This window comes from Urocitellus parryii, chromosome 6 (genome assembly GCF_045843805.1).
Source record: "Urocitellus parryii isolate mUroPar1 chromosome 6, mUroPar1.hap1, whole genome shotgun sequence".
Taxonomy (NCBI): domain Eukaryota; kingdom Metazoa; phylum Chordata; class Mammalia; order Rodentia; family Sciuridae; genus Urocitellus; species Urocitellus parryii.
Window position 1 is genome coordinate 120,165,782 of NC_135536.1, and position 21,124 is coordinate 120,186,905.

The following is a 21,124-nucleotide window of genomic DNA, read 5'->3' on the forward strand; positions in this document are numbered from 1 at the left end:
GCTCAGGGTTAGGAGGCAGGAACTATCACTCCACTTGGCAAGCTACTAACCTTCCAGCCCTCCCGGGAGGGAGTACAATGGCCAACACACACCATGAACTGGCTGTTCCTACCCAAGGGACCACAGGCGTCATCCACACATTTCTGAAGGGCTGCCATCTAGGTAGGATGTAGTCAAGAAATGGTTTCCCAGTTACTTGGCAAGGGGTTCAAGCTTGACTCAGGGGAGTGAGTGGGGTACTGCTGGACCAAGGGCCCATGAGGCCTCCTTTAACCCCTGGAATCCTCAAATCTGGGAACTGACCACAAGAATCTCCTTTGGGCTGTGCTTTGCCAGCAGGGCTGCCTGGTGAGGCTGCTTCCTAACTTAGTAGAGGTGACTTAGAAGTTGGCTGGAGTTTTCCAGCACACCCCTCTTCTCCACTGTGGAGCTCTCTGGGTTGGCTGTGGTTCTGCAAATCCTGGGTTGGCCATGTTCTCCCTCCTTCTCTTTGAAATCTGGATCCCAAGCACCTTCCGGGATGATTGGGGGGTGGGTGTCATTTTATCTCAGGTGCCATTAACTCCAGTGCCATTAACTCTGCTCATTTTCCTTGTGGAACCTGGCCTTACAATAAACTTTAAACTTTCCTCCCCTCCCTGTGGGCACCATGCACCACCCCCAGGTATCTGAGGCACTCTGCCGCCATCTAGTGGTCTCCCATGGCTGTCATGCATATGCGTAGGTGGCCATGGGTGGATATTTTGCTGAGAAATCAGGTATCTGAACTTATCGCCCTTTTCATGGGTCTTTAGGGTTCCTGGACTACAGGAAAATGAAATAGCATGCATTCACCAGGAAAATATTCTGATCTGAATTAAGCCTGTATTCACTGGTTGAGGTTTTGAGAGCTCTGGTGAAAGCCTGAGTCTTCTAAAATTATAAAGAGGGTCATGGATTTGCAAGGTCAGCTTGGGGACAGGGGCAGCTGGTACACTAGAAGGGTCGTGTTTTCTTATAGACAAGTCTCACTGCATTAATAAAGTGGATTAATGAAGCTCTAACAGTCTTCACAAACCACATGATGCAGAACTTCTGGATTTCTCATTCCCATGATCGTGGCTGGGTGAACTGTTAACCCTGAGCCCCCAAAGGATTTCCCTTCTTCTAACAGGATGCTACTCTTACTAAGTGAAGCTGGTATGTTCTGTGGCAAATACTATTTCTTTTAGATTTTGTGGAGGGGGTGTGGAGTTAGCAAGGATGCTCAGAGTGAGTGCGGCCATCATGTCCTTCTTGACATCTGGGCATGAGAAGCCCGGTCCCTCCCATGTGGCTCTTCCTCCTACCAGCAGTCACCTCTCTCTGAGGGCACCTGACTCCCCCTTCTGTCTTCTGATCCTTATCTTTACCCAGCCCCACCCACCCACTCACTCATTCATAACGGGCTCAGTGTTCCAGCCCCTGGCCCAGTACTGGAGACAGACTTGGAAAGAGAGGAGGGGCTCAGGGTTGTTTCTGGGCATGGTGAAAATGAAGGCAAAGGACTGTGGGAGCACTGAGGTGAGGGCCGAGGCTGCAGGGGTGGGGAATGGGAGGCTTTCTGGGAGGACCTGGTCCTTAAGCAAGGGACCAGAAGAGAGGGAGATATTTTGGGCCATGGCTTCACAGGCTGATCCCCCTCCCTTTTCTTTGCCCCCAGCCTTTGCTTGCTGGCATATCTAAAATTACTTCAGTCCTTATTTAGAGATGTTTGCTATATTGGATCGTCTTATTTTTCTAACCTGACATCTCAAAAATATTCCTGTGCCCCCGTTATGTTGTCTTCCTCTTACTGTGAAATTTTGGCAGACATGTGCTGTTGGCATCATCTCTAAGTAACAGCACCCCTTTTGGCCTACCCAAGACCTGTACTTCCTCCAGCCTTCTGCTGTCTGGGAGTCCAGCCCTTACCTCTTTTAGGACCCAGTCCTGAACCCTAAGAGAGAAATAATCACTTCACTAAATGTGGAAGAGCCTTCATTTCTTACTTTAATTTTGGACAAAGACTACTCCACAAACTCTTCCTTCACCCTCTCCACTCCCTTGTTTCACCAAAAAGAGCCCTGTCCCTCTACGTGACCAGGGCCTCATTTGTAGAAGGGGATGATGACTCTGCCTTGCACCACCTTCCTCTACACATGCTCAGTCACAGCGTCTCTCCTGTTGGGCTGCAGGCCTCTCTAGGGTGGAACTCTAGGCTTCTCTGAATTTTCTCTTTTGTGGCTTCTCATCTTGCCCAGACCCAGCAAACCAACCATGCCTTCAGTGTCTTGTAGTTGGTTAAGAGAACATGGAAGTTCCAGTGTATGCCATGAGTTAGCTTCTTAGAAACTCAGTATCCCTCTTCCAAAGGTAGACAGTGTTTGCTGAGAATGGTTCTGTACCTCACTTTCCCACCACTGAATGGAGTGGTGTTCAATGCCAAAGAATGAGACCAAGGAATAAGGGGCTCTGGTTATGTGCAAACAGAAAGCTGCAGGATTGTCCACCAGGACAAGGACAGGTCAAATTGCACTGGGGTGAAAGAATCAAGATGACCGTTATTGAAATCTAAGAGGGAGATTTTTCCCGAACTAAAAAAAAATGACATGAAATTAAGGTTGAATTCTGAACTGAAGGCTAAGAATGGAGAGTTGGCTCTCTTAAAGGATGTGATGCATGATGGGTGATTCCACACTAGTGCTGTCCCACTGGGGTAACTGCAATATATACTGGGAAATGGCACTGTTCAAAGGGTAGGCCTGATTGGCCTGTGGACTTCCCCATATCCCTTGTCATGAGACTCAGTTCTAGCCAATGAGACATGAGGTGAAAGTGGCCAGAGGCTTCTGGGAAAGTTCTTTGTACTCTCAAAAAAATGATGGGCACCTGTCTTGCCGGATGTGAATGAGGAAAGATGTAGCCTAATTACGACAGGCAGCCCTCTTACAAACCTCAAGGGCACCTTACAGTGTCAAGAAGCCAGTGCTGTTGAATCCCACTCTTGTTGACACTGGCAAGTTGTTGGACCAACCTCAGAGCTGCTCAGAGCTGGCTCTAGACTCCATGTTACATGGTCTAGTGAATTTGTTACACACAGTCCAAGACAACTGCATGATAGAGTTACTTATTGTTTGTGGAAGAATCTTTGGTTCAGTGAAGTGATATTATGGCAGTAAGGTGACAGAACGTGGGGCATGAGGGAGAAGAAACTGAGCTGGTCTCATGTTATGGATGCAGTAGGGCTTCATGACAGCCTCAGCTGGGGTCAGACCCCCCCCTCTGCTCCCCGTCTCCCCCTCTGCTGAGTGTCTGTTTACCCCTGTGGACATGCATGGAGGTTTTGTTATCACTATTGAGGGAGGGAGGCACTTGGTTGGGGGGACACAAATAGGAAGGGAAAGGAAGATGGCGGAGCCGGCCTGATGTGCCAGCACAGTGGATTGAACTGGACTGAATTAGAGTCCTGGATCTAGAGAGGTAATGGCCAGAAGCATAAAGGACCAGAGCCAAGGCCATAAGCAGCACATCGACAGCACTGTGTAGAGCTGGGCTGGGGAAGAACTTTTCTGGCTCACCCCGCATGCAGCCCATATTGCACCGGCTTTTGGTTCCCAAAGCTGCTGGACTTGGCACTAGCATTTCTATAATGGATGCCATCGGCAGTTACAGCTTCATGGGCACTAGAATGAGGATGAAAGGAGCCAGAGCAGAGGAGGAAAACAAAATCCAGGGCTGGCTGTAAGTGGCAGGCTTCACACAGCTCTGGTGTGTCTTGGAGGACACTGGTTCCTGTCAAGGCAAGAAGGAGGGTTTGGGTCTTTGTAAGTGACCATTGTATTTGCACGTGTGGCTCGTTTTGGTGATAATGGGTCGGTGAGGCCAGGCAACATCTAGGTTCCACTGGCTGGAGCCGTACATTCTAGGGATAAAACAGTCCCATTTGGGGCACACTGGGTTTGAGATGGCCAGGACGGGTGAGTTGTGGCTCCTTGGGCTGGATTTGAAGGCTGCCACAGAAAAGGCTATTTTTAGCAATGACTTAGGTGGAGACAAGAACAGTTCTCCTCTCACACATGCAGGCAACTTGAAGGCACCAGGGCAGATAATTGTGTGGAAGCTTGTCAGGATTCTGAGGTGTTGTTGGGATCCCCATGAAGATGTCCAGGAGCCTAGGTGGATATACGTCAGGCGTTTGAGTGAGAGATTCAGGCTAGAGGTACGGCTTTGAACATCACCAGCTGAAGGATTTAATTTAAGTTATGGGAATGGATGAAATTACCCAGTGTGCAGAGTAAGTAGAGTGGAAATGGCCAAAGGCAGAAAATGGAGAACCCCAACATTTACAGAACATGCAGAGGAAAAACAATTTTAAAAAGGCCTAAAAGGAACAGTCAGGGGAGGAGGAAGAAAGTCCGGAGGGTTTATATGTGATGGCAGACAGGGAAGACTGCTTCAAGAGGGAGGCAGGGGCTGCCAGTTTCAAACGCTAGACAGAGGACAGTATCAGGATCCTAGCAGCAAAGGGGCAGTTGCTGTCCTTGAGGGGGACAGTTTCCAGGGCATGGATAAGGCTGAAGCTGGACTGCAGCAGACTGATAGATGGGAGGGGAGAGAGGGTTCTTGGCAGGTGCCAATGAGGCTTCTAAGAAGTTTGACTGCAAAGACAAGGAGGGGTGGTGGTGGACAATGGGGACGTGGGGTCAAGGGAGGACATAAGGGCCTTGAATGTGTGGTGAGACAGGGAGAGGCTACAGCTGATGGAACAAGGTTCCCCAGAAGGCGGAGGGGTGAAATCAGAGCTCAGCAGCTGAGACTGGGCCTGGAAGGGAGAGCCTGGGGGCTGCGGTGCAGCCCACGTGAGAGAGGAAGGAGGAGAGGGGTTCATCTGCTGGAGAAAAGAGAGGATTGAGGAAAATGGAAGCAATGAGGAACAGCTGCTGGGGACTGTCCAGGACCAGGGAGGAGGACTGTCAGGCACCACTGAAAATCAAGTGGAGGCTAGAGACCCTGAGTCTGGGGAGGGGCCAATCGGTACCGTTGTCTGACTCTCCTCCCTGGGCCCGGAGCGGCCTGACAGCACAGGTGACCAGGTGGACGGCAGACAGTGCTGCAGTGTAGTGCTGCTAGGTGGACATGTCAGAAAGACAGAGGGCTCCTGGGCAGGTCAAGGAGCTGGACCCAGGTGGCTCTCCACCTGTGCCTCAGGGCTTAGCCTGAGTCAGGAGGACTGTTCCTTCCACTCACCTTCCCAGGCTCTCAGGGAAATGCTCTTACAAGCACACCAAAGCAACTCATATGCATTAGGGTGGCTGCTACCATCCCCCCAAAACAGAGAATAACAGGTGTTAGTGAAGCTATAGGAAAATGGAATGCTTGTGCACAGTTGGTGCAAAGGTAGAATGGTACAGTCACATGGTGGACAGCCTGGCGGACTCTCAGACATTAAAAACACAATCACCACATGATCCAGCAATCCACTTCTGGGTATATATCCCAAAGAATCAAAAGCAAGGTTGCAAAGATGCTTGCTCATTTGTTCATAGCAGCATTGTTCACAATAGCCAAAATCTAGACGCAACCCACATGTCCACTGGCAGATGAACTGATAAGCAGAATGTGATATAGACAGACAATAGAATATTATTTGGCCCTAAAAAGGAAAGACATTCTGATATGTGCCTATAACTCAGATGAATTCTGAGGGCTTTATTCTCAGTGACATAAGCCAGTCACAAATAGGCGTCTATTATATGATTTCACTTATGTGAGTACCTGGAGTAGTCAAAATCAAAGACAGAAGGGAGAATGGTGGGGGGAAAGGAATTGTTTAACAGGTACAGAGTTCTGGAGACAGATGGCAGTGATCATCATGTGGCACTGTGAAGGCACTGAATCATACACTGAAGATGGTTAAGATCATAAATGGTATGTTATGTGTATTTAACCACAGTTTGAAAAAAAATGCTTTTTGGGGAAAAAAACAACAACAAACACACTAAGAAGTTCAAGGTATTCATTCAACAGAGCAGCCTGGCAGTGGTATCTCATGGTCAGTGGAGGGTGCCCACAGCCATAGGAGTGACAGGTAAAGGGACAAGTGATAAATGGAAAAGCCCAGTGTGTTGGCCTAGATCAGGAGCCAGGAGATGGGACTGTCCCTGTCTCTGTGTGATCTTGAGCAGGCTCCTTGCACTCTGGCCCAGTACCCTGTTAGGATGCTTAGAACATTCACCTTGCGAAGGTCTCCCCCAGCTCTAATTGTCTAGAACTTCAAAGCACTGACTGTCACTGAGCCCGAGAGACGTGAGTGCAGGGCAGCTGAGTCCCTGGGCACCTTCTCCGTGGTGTCCCCAAGAGCTTTTTATTTAAAATAGAAAAGATACATTCCTATCTAGAGCACTCCCCTTAGCAGGAAGAAGGGTTATGGAGGAGGAAGAGGCTTAACCGAGCTCAGCACTGTCAATACAGACCCTTCGTTTTGGTTTACATTGCTTTGGAAAGGGCCAAGCTGGAAATTTGGGAAAACCCCAGGAAACGTGGCACGAGCCAAGATTGTGAGGAGAGGCACTGTCCCTGCACAGTGTGCTCTTGTGCCTCTGTCCTGTGCCTGCTCTTCCTTCCTCCAGGAGGCCCTGTGGCTGCCCGTTGAGCCCCTCTACAGGCTGCTTCCTATTGATCCAACGGGAGCAGCTTCCTGGGCACACCTGGAGACCCAAATCAAACCAGGGCCTCTCTGCCTGCAGGCACTTCATCTGTATTCTCCCGCTGATTGGAAGAAAGACTTGCAGGCCCCATTCAAAAGCAAACTGAATGATAGAGCAAGGCCTTTCTGACAGCCTTTTCTTTGAGTTCAGGTGGGGGAGTGGCACACCTCAGTGTGGCATACCTGGGAGGGAGGGGTACACCTACGTGCAGTGACACACACAAGGGGAAGATGTGAACATTGCTCTGAAATACTCATCGGCAGTATTCCTGCCTCTCTCCACGCCCTTTCACTGTTGACTTGGAAAGAGTCTAAGGTACCCTCAAGCCAGGGCCGGGAATAAGTTTTAAGAACATCCATGGCATTCTAGGTGGCTGCACTACCCTGTTTGACCACCAGGGTGCAGTCACACAGAGACTTGCTGGGGGCTCAGAGAAAGACCCACAGGCTAACAGGATTTGTAGAGCCCAGTGAATTTCAAAAGGAGAGACGGGCCTGGCTGTTGACAAGTGCTGAACCTACTTCACAAAAGACAGCGCTGCCACCACCAAGCATCCCTCAGCTATCTCCTGCCTACTTGCCTGTCTTTTTATTCCAAGGTCCTGTTGACTGTATGCACAATACTTGGAAAAATTATATTTTCAGTGAATGCCACTGGGGTATCGTTTCTGCAAAAGAAAGTGTACGGTTTCACGATTGTTAGGCAGTTTATCTTGGGACCAGGAGAGCCCCTTCAGGAACGAAGCACAGGGAATCCAAGCTCTTCAAATCTAGCTATAGCTAAGACTTCTTGTTTGCTTCTAAAATACCCACAAACCTTAATTTTGTAATCAAAGCAGCCAGCATGTTCTAAGTTATTTACAGGTATCTGGGAGAGTCGCCCAGAATTGGCTCCTGAGGTCCTCACTGGCGTCTACAATTCTATGTCTAAGAGCTGCAGGGTTGGGCTGGGGAAAGCAATGTTGTGAGCTGCTGTGTGACCCTAGGACTCGTTCCTGCCCTTCTTGGACCTTCAATTCTTCAACCTGCTACTGCTACCAAACAGGGCATCAAACATCCGGCTGGAACACTCTATCATTGCCCTGCAGAGAGTACATTGGTGAAGACAGATCAGGCTAATGAGAAGTTAATTGGGAAACAACTGACTGACAAGTTAGTATAGGATGATAAGGGGCAAACTGTTCTGAATTAGGGACTAACATTTCCTGTTGTTCCTTTCTGGAAAGGGGGGCAGATACTGTCTGCAAGGTCCTAGTTGTATTCTGTTAAATTCCCTTACACGATGAGCATGTTCCTTCATGCAGAGGGCTTTGCTTGATAAAGAGAAGTGCAGTCCAAGTCCATCCTTATGGGCTCTGTGACTTGGGCAAATCCCTCATCCCTGTGGTTCTCCTGTTTCCCAAGTGTACAGAGGGGGAGTTGGATGGGCCATTTAAGGTCCTTCCAGACCTAAGATAGATTTTATTCTCTGAGTTCCAAGCAAAAGACACATAAGACATAAGAGGCTTTCTAGCAACAACAGGTATTTTCTGTGTCCAAAACCTTTTCCTGAGTAAATAATGTCTGAGGATAAAAAGGGCCAGAGAGGCCTGATGTGACCCTCTGCTCTCTCACTGTTCAGTATCTCTAATCTCTGTCCCTGGCTCTTGGGAGGGAGCCAAGGACACCCAGGGAGTCACACAGGAGACTCCTCAGCAGGCTCAGCGGCAGCACCTACCCTTCTCTTTGGTACTCTTCATCCAGATTTGACAGGAGCTGCGAGCCGGCCGTGGAGAGGTCGACGGCAGCCAGGGGCAAGTCCCGATAGGCAAATGTCACCAGCTGTGTGGGGGCCATGCTCTTGGTTTCTTCATCTACTTGTTGGGAGATGACCTCAACTTCAGAAATCCCTCCTTCGACAGCAGGCCTGAGTTGGAGAGGAGGAATGACAGGAAAGGTTGGCTCCTAGGACCAGACTACTTTGTCCATTCCAAGAGAGGAGAGCAGGGGTTCCAGAATCTACGCAGTGCTGTTGGAAGGCCGGGGAAGTGCCAGGTTGCCATTCTTCCCACGGGCCACCCAGAGACAGGATCAAAGCCCTGACTAGTCCATTTTCTTCACCAGCTGGGAAGAAAGGGAGATGAGAAGAGGAATTGTTCACTCTGGACACAGGCAGGTCTTCTATCGTGGGGTGGTAAAGACCTAGATGATAACTCTGCCAACCAGCGAAACCACGGCTCAGACTTCAGGACTCTGAGTCATTCATTACCCTTTATATGGGAATAGTATGTTCTTTTAAACTATCTTATGGGTTTTTGTGAAGGTCCTTTGAAATGTTTCTATCATCTGTGCCACAACTGGACATACTGCTGGTGGTTGGGACTCTCCTGGAGACCTGGTGGGCCCTTGTAGGCTTTGGGGTGGTGAGGGTGGGAGGGCGTCGGATGACTGGGGGTGCCTGCTGCCTTCCTACCTGAATCGGTCCTACCTTTTAAAAGTTGGGAGTAGGAAGTAGAAGTCGGCTGATCAAACGTCTGAGAAACTCTGGGGCTCTGTGGGCACCTCAAAGAACCCACAACTCTGGCGTTGCAGGATGCCCCAGCCAGGGGCAGCACCACCTCCCAACCCACCAGCAGGTGTCTGGCAATTTGTGAGGCATTTTTTGGCAGTCACTGTTGACATCTGAACAGGGCAGGGATGTTATTAATTCTGCAGTATATTTAACAACTCTGCACCACCCTGACAATCTCTGTTGAGAGATGCTGGACAATTTTGCTTTTACTGCCTGGGTTGCCATTTTGGGTTCCTCCAACACATTCTTGACCCACTTTCATCCTGTAGAATCTGAGGCGTTGGGTCTTGTGCCTCTGGTCAAACAAGAAAGGTTAAAAAGTTAAAAAGTACAGATGAAGAAGTATAAAGATTAAATATTTGAGCCAAGTGCAGTGGTGCACGCCTGTAATCCCAGCAGCTCAGAAGGCTGAGGCAGGAGGATTGTGAATTCAAAGCCACCCTCAGCAGCAACTTAACGAAACCCTGTTGTCTCTAACAAAAAAAAAAAAAAAAAAAAGGCTGGGGGTTAAGCACCACTGGGTTCAATCCCTGGTACCAAAAAAAAAGAAAGAAAAAGATTAACTATTTGAAGGAACACTAAGGGTCAGTGTCCAGGGAAAGGAGGCCAGTTTCAACACTGAGGTGACAACCCAGGCCGCCCTGCAATATTTCTGGGCTCTGGGGCCAGCCCAAATACCTCCTTCAGTGGGGCTCTTCCTGGGCCTCAGTTTCTCCAACTGAAACATAAGGAGTTGAAATAGAGGCTTCCTAAGAGCCATTCCTCCTTAGTCTGGGATCTGATATGGATAAGAGGAACACACAGCAGGCTGGAGAGCTCTGGAGTGACAAGCCCTGTCACCTGGATGGGGAACTCTAAGTTCCAAACTTTTCTAGCAACTGTTGAAACCTAACCAGTGACACCCAGAGGCAGGGATCCAGGAAGTTCAGAGATGAATCTGCCTACTTCTCCTTTCCTTGGATCACCCAGATTAATGGAGGGAAAAATAGGTTGTTTTTTTTAATTTGAGTGCCACAGGTAGGCTGTCGACACTACCTGAATTTGCCAAGTAATTCCCAGAGCCCCATTCTCTTTTGTAAGCCTTATTTAAACCTTTGCTTTTTGCTACCTGTCAAGTGCAGATAATAGTACTCATCACTGTGTGACATTTACAGAATGACTCGAGATCTTTAGGTGGAACAGTCATAGGATGTGCTGCTTCTATGTTTCTCAACAACTGATCTAAAAGCGTGGGTGTTTTATGGGGGGGAATCCCACCTCCTCCAGATGTTTCCAAAAATGTAGCTGCTGAATTGAATTTGTTTTCTTTTCTTTGAGACTATTGAAGGAAACTATGGATTTTTCAACTGTACAAATAGAACTTTCTGACCAATGAGGTGTTTAAGGAGGGCTAGAGAATTTCTAAGACCAGCAAATTATGGCTCCAAGAAGCAAGGAACAAAATTACTTCTGCCTTCTTAACTCTCCCACCCTCTGTTTCCAATCTGCCAATAGTCATAGTGGACCAGCACCATCTCTAGCCCAATGGTCATCTAAGCAGAGAGTATTGAAGGTCCCACAGTTCATGGCCTGAGTATTAAAACTACACCCTGGCCTTGGGTATGAAGTATAGTATGGTGAACAAAATGTGTTAATTCTTTATCCCTCCTTGATTACAGCCCTTTGCTGCATGACTTTACAGTCTGTCTCATCAAAAGGAAGAATAAATTTCCCCAATCTCTTATTCAGTCTTCTATTATGTGACTTGTTTTGACCAATAGTATATTAGCAGACATGATGTCAGTGAGGCATGATAAGGCATTTGTGAATTTCTGCCTGTGCTCTCGCCCCTCCAACATCACTATCAGAGGGTGACCAGCCCAGGCTACTGAAAGATGAGTCACCTTGAAGAGTCCAGTCTCACCTAGATCAGCTGACAGCCAGGCCAGCCCCATATCCAAGGGTGAGTCCAAGCAAGATCAGAGCAATTACCCCAGACATGTGCACAATAAGCACCTATTGTTGATTCTACTGAGGTTGGCTGTCCTTCAGATAACAGGTTCATGCTGCAGATGACTGAGTAGCCAGGCCCATAGCTAGAGAGGCCAGGAGAGCGTGATGTAATAGAAGGAGTGTTATTCTCATCTTAGCATTTTTACCAGTGAGTTGCAAAACACAAAATAAATCACCACCTGGTCACTTACCAAGCTGGTGCTTGGCAAGATAAAGTGGTTGGTCCACATGGTGCCTTAAGTCTGGAGAACTGAAAGCAATTCTCCCTGAAGAGTTCTGAGGCTGGTTTTAAAAACCCTTTCATGATTTCTAAATTTCCTTGAATTCCCATATTGTTAATTCCTTCAATTGCTTCCTAACCTTGTGTTGAGCTGGCTTTTGAAAGGTTTCCCCCATATTTTGTGGCCTCCCGTTAAAGCAAATGTATACAGTGGTTGCCTGAGTAGAAGATCCTGGTCTTATGGAGATTTATAGCAACATTTTGGATGCAGAGAGCGGTTCCCAACAGTACTTACTGTGGATCTGTCATGTTGAAAGATGCAGCCAGAGCCATGGGTTTTCTTGGTGTCTAGTGGGGCTCAGCTGTCCTGAAGCCTGCTGTCAGCATTTCCAAGTGTGGGTTCTACAAGACACATACAAATATAGTGCCCTGAAAACAAAAATAGGAACTTATTACCTTCAAATGCCAAATCAAAGTCCTCCTAAGCTCATCTAAAAATGGGAATCCTTAGCACTTTCTCCCATGTAGCACTTTTCTTCATAGTAATGTTGAATAGATTTTTCCAATAACCCTATAGAGGGATAACAATAGCATAACTTTCATTTTTTTTAAGAGATGAGGAAATAGGACCAGACTGACAAAGTGACTTTTCTGTGTTACCCAGAGATACAGGAAGAGCCAGGTTAGACCCAGGTTTTCTGGATTCTCATTCTTAGCGCTTTCACTAAGCTGCTATGCTCCCTGCCCCCCAAACCCAGCCTGAGCTGTAGTTCTCTCTATTCTTCTAGATTTTTCTTTCATCTTTTTAGTTGGAACTGCAATGACAAAAGATGCAGAGCAAAGTAGCTAAGAGGACAGACCCTGGAGGCAGACTGCCTAGGGCCAGACCTCACTCCCACTTACCCCTCTGTCCTCAGCTTCCCCAGCTACAAAATGAGGATAATAATAGAACTAACTAAATGAGGCAATGTATGTAAGATACTTAGAACAGTGCCTGGCACATAGTAAGTGCTATATAAGTGCTAGCTTTTAATTATCATAATTCTAACTTTTTATAAATTAAAATTGCAGTCTGTTGAACCTGAGCACATTCCAAAGCATTTGGAGGGCTGAATATAAGATTTCCTCCTAAAAATTTGGCCTAGGTAAAGAGAATATTACTTTTCTATGTAAAATGTGACAATGTGACAGTGTTACCCAAAAGTCTTCTGGGAGACAGTACAATTCAGCAGAAAGTACACAGACGCAGACGCACCCTGCTCCTGGGTGATCTTGAACAAGTTATTGGGGGAGGGGGCCAACTCCAGTGGGGCCATTCTTTTATAAGTTGCACTCATCTGCAAAGTGAGGCTTCTACAAGAAATCAAGGCAGGATATAACCCACTCTCCCAATCCTGAAGCTCAGTGGGGCGGGGGAGGGAGGGTTCAACTAGGGAGCCCAACGGGGAGGATGGGTGTGTCACGTGGGAGGGAAACTGCTCCCACCTTGAGACTTACTGGGGGATGGTGGTTCATGAGCAAAGAGAGGAAGCTCTCTTAAGTTCTGTGTAACTAGGAGAATACGGAGTTCAAGCTAAAAATGCTTCAAAAAATCCTGGAGAAGTTTGACTATAGAGTAACTGGAAATAGAAGATGGGGAGCTTTTCTATTTGGGAAGAGTACCACCCAGTCCTGGAAACTATCAAATATTGGAGGGAGAAAGCTGGGACAAAGGGTCCAGGGCAACGCTAGGGAACATCTGAGCAGATGTTTTGTAGTCACACCTTACAAGGATTCCACTTTGCCTTAGTTACCTTGGTAAGGAGGGTCTAAACAGGAAACAGAATTTCCTCTACAGTATTTAGAATTGTATATTAATTTATAAGTAATTATATAAAGTTCTCCATTCAATAATGAAGATTTAATTAGTCTCAACTTTTTTCCTGTTCTTTTCATAAGTTCTCAAGTTAACAGTCTTGAGCTAGGCATGTTGGCACCTCCCTGTAATCCCAGTGATCACAACCTCCAGGGGTAATCTTACAACCTTCAGTGTAATCTGGAGGTTGCAGCAGGAGGATTACAAGTTCGAGGCCAGCCTTAGCAACTTAGCAAGACCCTAAGCAACTTCGTGAGGCCCTGTCTCCAAGTTAAAAATAAAAAGGTTTGAGGATGTAGCTTGGTGGTTAATCACCTAAACAACAACAACAAAACCCTCCAAATCTTCCTGGTCTAGAGTGATCATGTGATCTGTATAAACTCTCCTGACAATAAAGTCAGGATGGAGATACTACAACTGGAAGGTCAGGTGGGCAGTACCTGCTTCCAGAATGGTGTCTTAATAACTTGTATTTTCAAACTAGTGTTGAGATGCTAAAATAAAGTATTAGTGCTGTGAAGGATACAGTAGGAGGGTCCTTATGTTCATGGATCATCCAGTATGGCTGGGTAGGCAAGTTTTAAAATACACAAAAATCTAAACTTTTTGCATATACTAACTAGTGAAGACAGGTAAAAATTGATAAATCTATGCATGCAAATAATAAGCATGAGCTACTCCACTAACACATTATGGCCAATATAAAATGCATACATAAAGTAGAAATTAAAATGATGCAAACCATTTTAATTTTAAGAAGGAAAATGTCAAACATACTATTGTGGAGAGCTGTATAAAGGGCCTTCATTTCCCTCCCTTCTGACTTCAGTTATCAGCTTATGATTGTCTTATTTTTTCTACATCCCCGCTTACTCCCTACCACTATTGATTATTTTGAAAGAAATCCTAGATATCATATCATTCATCTGTGTCTGACTATGTAGCTCTAAGGAGAGGGACAAGGGCTATTTTTGAAAGACATACCACAAAATTATCATTGCCCCCAAGTCAACAATATTTTCTCAGTATCATTAAATATCCTTGTTTACATTTCCCTATTTTTTAAAAAAATGTTTTTAGTTTTAGTTGAAGATGGACACAATACCTTTGTTTTTTTTTTTTTTTTTAATGTGGTGCTGAGGATCAAACCCAGTGCCTCTCACATGCTAGGCAAGCACTCTACCACTGAGTCAAACCCCAGCCCACATTTCCCTGGTTTTGCCTATAATTTTTTAGAAGTATGTTAAATCGTTCAGACAGAGTCCACACATTTTGATTGGCTAATGTGACGTAAATCTTATTTAATCTGCAATTTTCCCCTTCTATCTCATTTCCCCCATGCAGTATATTGGAAAAATGGATCATTTGTGTCACAAAGTTCCCACAGTCTGGATTGGGGTGATGGTATCCCTTCAGTGGCGTTTGGCATATCCCTCTGTCCACTACCTATATTTCCTGGAAATGTTGATCAGTCTGTAGACTTTTTAAAAAATATTTATTTTTTAGTTGTAGCTGGACACAATACCTTTATTTTATTTATTTTTATGTGGTGCTGAGGATCGAACCCAGGGCCTCGAATGTGTTAGGTGAGCACTCTACCACTGAGCCACAACCCCAGCCTAATCTGTAGAATTTAACTAGATTCAAGTTTAAATTTTCTCATAAGGGTGTGTCATAACTTGCAGTAGGTGACATGCCATATCTTCTTGTCTCTATGATATGAACAGCCATTGATGATCTTTTCCTAGATAATTCATTCAAGTTTGCAGAATTGTGCTTTTAAAAATATATTCCCTTTTCCCTTTTTCTTCTCTCTCTCTACCCCATGCAAAATGGTGATATTCTAATTGGATCCCTCTTCATTAATTAGCTTCTATGAAGACAAACTTTGCCTGCTCAACAATTAGATTAGCCTTAGGTACAGTACATATAGGGAAAGGATAAATGCTTAACTTTCCTCTTTCATAATTTGATGCCATCTTATTTAATATTTATTTATTTAGTACCAGGGATTGAACCTGGGGTGCTTAATCACCAAGCTGCATCCCCAGCCTTTTTTATGTTTTATTGTGAAACAGGGTCTCACTAAGTTGCTTAGGGCCTTGATAAGTTGCTGAAATTGGCTTTGAACTTGTGTCCTCCTGCCTCAACCTCCTGAGCAGCTAGGAGTATAGCCGGGCTGGCTATACTTTCCTCTTTTTATCTTTTGATTTTAAAAACAATGACTTGGTTTCCATGCAATTTCCCTTTTCTCTCCCTTTCCCTCCCATCTCATGTGAAGGGAGACCCTCATTGCTATACAAAATTACATATAAGAGGTTGAGAGGGGAATGGGAAAATAAACAAGGAGAGAAATGAATTACAGTAGATGGGGTAGAGAGAGAAGATGGGAGGGGAGGGGAGGGGGGATAGTAGGGGATAGGAAAGGTAGCAGAATACAACAATCACTAATTGGGCATTATGTAAAATTGTGGATGTGTAACCGACATGATTCTGCAATCTGCATTTGGGGTAAAATTGGGAGTTCATAACCCACTTCAATCTAATGTATGAAATATGATATGTCAAGAGCTTTGTAATGTTGTGAACAACCAATAAAAATTAAAAAAAAAAAAAAAACCAAAAAAAACAATGACTTGGTATCTCGTCATCTTTTGAAGTGATCAGTGAGGTGCTGGTTGTTGTCTGGCAGCACCTGGATCCCCTCCCCCACTCTATAGCAGCTATGGTGGGGGACAGAGGCCCTGAAGGGGAAGCAGTTTCCTGGAAGGGAGAGAGGGGTGTGGGGAGGAGACCCCACACCTCCTTCTTCCCCTTGTTTCCAGGAGAAGGGAAAAGACACGGAGGAGAGAGGGCAAAATCACATTACCAGAGAGTAACTGCTTCAGCTGGGAGCTTCGATCCTTAACAAGCAGTGCATTTCTAGAAGGCAGAATGCCTGAAGATGGTGGGAATACTTAGCCTGTATGTTATTTTAAAATAATATTTTCCAAACAAAACCACCCCCAAAGCACAAGCCCAGCACAAAGCAGGTGTCGTCTAGCACTCTATAAATGAACATCTGAAGTGCAAACCTGCTGCCTCATAAACCTGGTAAAGGAAGAAGACAAAACCTGCTTTGGATCGACTGCTCTGGCTCTGACGGGTGATGAGGTTGCTTTATCGACTTTAGTAAAGTGACAGCCTCTTCCTCCTGTTGCTCATACGTCTGAGAAGTGTGTGAGTCTTAACCTTCACTAGTACCATGTTTGCTTGTTGCAGCCAGGTCTGCAAAGTCTCCTCTTCCTGAGCTGGCGTCTCTGGAATTTTAGGGCTAAACAGGGCTGCTGAGACCAAATACTCAATTTCCTCATCTACAGGTGGAAAAAACCTATGGCAGCTCCTCTGCCTCTGGAGACCCCCATGTCTATTTCTTATCCCTTACTTGAGTGACAGCCCCTGGGTGCATGTGACCTGTTTTCATACTCATTTGGTTGGTTCCCATGTCCGGTTTTACTTGGACCTTTCGGGAAATATAAATTTATAGGCCACATTGCAGAAATGCTGCAGGGAGAGTCTGAGAAGTCGGTTAGATGCCCCATGTGTTTCTGATGTGCAGCCACTCCACCTTGACCCTCCAGATCAGTGGTTCACTGGGGTCCTATCAAAACCTGCTTTGCTCAGTCCACCCATGAAATATCTAATTTAGCATGGCTGGAGTGGGAACCTGGAAGTTTTTCCAACAGATTTCTAGAGGACACTCAGCTGCTGATGCACACACCACACTGATCTCCTGAATCAGTTTGCTCGAGATCAAGTAGGCATTTTTATCTCTCCTTTGCAGATGAACATAACTGATTGCAAAGCTACTCTGGTGAAGTGACCAGCAGAAACTACTCTAGCCAGATGGTAGAACCAGGGAGGCACTGTATCAGCCAGAAAGGCTTTTATTTATAAGTCACGGAATACCTCCTGTGGCCGAGGCAGTGAAGGCTGTCCTCATTTCTAACAGGGGGGCTGGAGGAAGGTGATTTCAGGACCAGAGCAGTGGATCAACAATACCATGGACCACACTCTTCCCCTCCCCCCAACCTTATTGAGGTATGACTGGCAAAGAAAAATTGTATGAATTAGGGTGTAAAACATGCAGTTCTGGCAGCGGTGCCAGCCTATAGTCTCAACTACTCAGGAGCTGAGATGGGAGGATCCCCTGAGCCCAGAAGCTCAAGTTCAGTGTGAGTAGCACCCCATCTCAAGAAGACAACAAACCCCCCATATTTTGACATATGTATATATTGTGAAATGAGTATCACTCTCTAGCTAGTTAGCATCTCTATTACCTCAAAAAATTATTATTTTTTTTTAATGGTGAGATCTACTCTAATCAAATTTCAAGTACATGACACATTATCATTAGTCATTATTGGTCACCATGATATATACTTCAGGTCTCCAGGACTTATTCATCTTATAACTGAAAATTTGTACCCTTTTATCAACATCTTTTCTTTGGCCTCATCACCAGTCCCTGGTAACCCACATGCACATCTATGTTAACCAAATTCAACATTATTTTTAGATTTCACATGCAAGGGAGATCATGTAGTATTTGGCTTCCTATGCCAGGCATATTTCACTCAGCGTAATGTCTTCAAGTTTCACCTGTCTTGTTGCAAATAGAAAGATTTCCTTCCTTTTTAAGCCTGAATAATATTCCATTTGTGTATACGGGTATGCATCACATTTTCTTATCCATTCATCTGTTGGTGAAGGCTGGATATATATTTGGTTTGGATCTTAAGTGTCCCCCTAAGGCTCATGTGTTGAAGGCTTGATCCTCAGGGGGGTGCTACTGTGAGACTGTGGAGCCTTTAAGAGGTGGGGGCCTAGTGGGAGGGCCCTCAAAGAGGGACAGTATGATCCTGGTCTCTTCCTTTTCCTTTTCCTGCCTGGCCATGAGGAAAGCCATTTTGCTCCATGATGTGCTCTCGCCACTGCCATTCAGCACCCTATCCAAATGCCTAAAACCAATGGGTCTGCTTGATCCTGTATTGCAACCTATAACCTCAGGTATTTGTTTTAGTATGGAAAACTAACTCACACAGAGCCTCTCGTTATTTCCATGCCTTGGCTATTGTGAATAACATTGCAATGAATGTGGGAGTGCAGGTATTGCTTCAACATGATGATTTTATTTCCTGTGTGTGTGTATGTGTGTGTGTGTGTGTGTGTGTATGCAAAAGTGGAATTGCTGGACAGATGGCAGTTTTATTTTTAATTTCCCTTATTGGTTTTTTCATTCTAGTTGTACTAATATACATATCTATCAACAGTGGACAAAGGTTCCCTTTTTTTCTATATCCTTGCCAACACATATTAATGTTTAAGCTTTTAATTCATTTTGAATAGATTTTTGTGTACAGGATAAGGGTTCAGCTTCATTTTAAAATTTTTTGCATGTGAGTATCCAGTATTCTGAGCACCAGTTATTGAGAATCTATTGTTTACTTGGCACCCTTTATTGAAAATCAGTTGACTATGTATGCACGGATTCATTGCTGCTGGCTATTGTGTCCCACTGATCTCTGTGTTTATTTTTGTACTAGTATCATACTATTTTGATTACAGTAGCTTTGTAATATAATTTGAAATCAGAAAGTATGATGCCTCCAACTTTTTTTTTTTCCCACAAAATTGCTTTGGCTATTTGGAGTTTTTTGTGATTCCATGTGTATTTTAGTTTTTTTTTTTTCTCTATGTTTGTGAAAAAAGCCCCTGGAATTTTGATACGGATTAGGTTGAATGTGTAGATATGACTTTGGGTACTACAGACATTTTAATAATATTCTTCTAATCCATGAACACAAGATATCATTCCATTTATTTGTGAATTCTATAATTTCTTTCCTTTGATATTTTATAGGTTTCAGTGTACGGAGAACCCAAACTCTTTTATCCTTCTCTTCTTCTATCTTGTATGTGATGCATTTCTCATGCTTGGTACCCCGTGTTTGCAGAATGGCTACTGTAGCCCCAGCTTGCACATTCTCATACCAGTTTCCCAAACACAAAGATAATAGGCATTCTCTTTCTAAACTCTCCAGCCAACATCTCCTGATGTTTTCCTGGGCAGAGCTGTGTCACATGGTCACAAGGCTGCAAAGGAGACTAGGACACAGGTAGTTGGCCAAAGGGGTTAGTAATTCTATGAGAGCCTAAACCAGTCATGACTCATTTTGGGGGGGATGGATATGTTGTTTCCATAAGCATAATCTCAGTTCCCTTAGCAAGGAAAAAGTAGGAAGGAGTTGTGGCATAGGTAATTAGTGTCCATCAGACCCCATTCAGACACTTCCAATATGTTCTGAGACTCAGCTGAATAAGCTTTATATGAGATTGGACAAATGTTGGTGAGTGGCTGGTAGAAAATTTGAAGGATGTGCTCTAAAAAAAAAAAAAAAAAAAAACACAACCCTGGGCCATTTTATTTGGAGATTGCATTGCTTGTATGTGAGGTTTAATCTGATACTCAGTTTGATGTTCATGCCCCTGGGAGAAGAAGGCTGGGTTTTTGTGCTAGATGAGAAGGTGTCTGTACAACAGCACAAGGTCATCCCTGTTGTTGCCTTGACCCATTAATACCTTGCTCAATGAACAAGAAGCTAAAATGAAGAAAATCAATCATGCACCAAAGTGTCCTTCTGCTCCAATCTCCAGTCTATTGAAAAATTCTTAACTGCAGACCTGCTAAACAAGTGACCAGAGAGCCCACAGTGGCTCTTTTTAGGTGCAGCAGGGTCTCCTGTGGACCCCTCTAACTTTCTAGTGTTAGCTCTTTTTCACTCACACAGTCTGTCTGTTACTACCAGTCTCACAAAGCAGGGGAAGCACAAAACAAGTCCACACAAAACTGCTGGACTTGGTGCACGCCTGTAATCCCAGCAGCTCTGGTGGCTGAGGCAGGAGGATTGTGAGTTTAAAGCCAGCCTCAGTAACTTAGTGAGGCCCGTAAGTAAATCAGTGAGACCCTGTCTCTAAATAAACTACAAAAAAGGGGGGGGGGGCTGGGGATGTGTCTCAGTTGTTGAGTGCCCCTGAGTTCAATCCCCGGTACCAAAAAATAAAATAAGAATACTAATAATAATAAATCACATAAAACTAGAGCAAACCATCCAAAGGTGCTCAGGTATTCTGAGGTGAAAAGTATGAGAACCATTATCATAATTCTTTTCTTCCCTTTTCTTCCCTTTAATTCCTTTTTTCCAAGGTTGAGTTTCTCAACAAGCATTTCCTAAGCTGAACATACCATGTGACCCTGCTGGGACAAAAGATTCATTGGCTCCTTGCCCCTGGCTGGCTTACGCATAAGATAATGCCATCCAGCAAGCAGGCATTTCTCAATTCCAACCTGATGTCCTTTTCCTTCCAGAAACCTGCGGGGCTTCTGTGGAGCTCAAATAGCTATGACTTTGGGAACCACCATCAGTGAGTGGGGCTGCAGTGGCTAACTCTAACCCCTTTTTACCCCTGATGAAGCAAACCTTAAGTGTAAATGCCATATTTAAAGTACTCTCCAATTCTTCAAGGCAATGTTCTGCTGTATATGATGTTCAATAAAATATGTTAGAAACCCAGATAAAATTAACTTTTCCCTTGAATTCGACCTAGCACTATGCAAGTGACTATTTTTTGGTAAAAGTTCCCTTTCTTCTTCTTTTTTTTTTTTTTTTTTGGTACCAGGGATTGAACGAGGACCCAGGGGCGCTTAACCACTGAGCCACAACCCCAGCCGATTTTCTATTTTATTTAGAGACAGGGTCT

The 21,124-nt window shown here is 45.0% G+C and overlaps 1 protein-coding gene across 5 annotated transcripts in view; it reads right to left on the reverse strand.

Annotated features, from left to right (window-relative positions):
- Positions 1-21,124, reverse strand: part of Tmem266 (transmembrane protein 266) — a 111,910-nt gene that overhangs the window by 55,835 nt on the left and 34,951 nt on the right. For 2 of the 5 annotated variants that reach the window (XM_026400558.2, XM_077800241.1), the window contains exons 2-3: positions 11,765-11,898; positions 8,424-8,612 (exon numbers count right to left, since the gene is read on the reverse strand). In XM_026400558.2, coding sequence (XP_026256343.2) covers positions 8,424-8,612; positions 11,765-11,802 — 227 coding nt within the window. In that variant the 5' untranslated portion in view covers positions 11,803-11,898. Of the gene's footprint in view, positions 1-8,423; positions 8,613-11,764; positions 11,899-21,124 lie in introns of those variants that run through there. The other 3 variants (XM_077800242.1, XM_026400557.2, XM_026400559.2) reach the window with 3 other exon arrangements.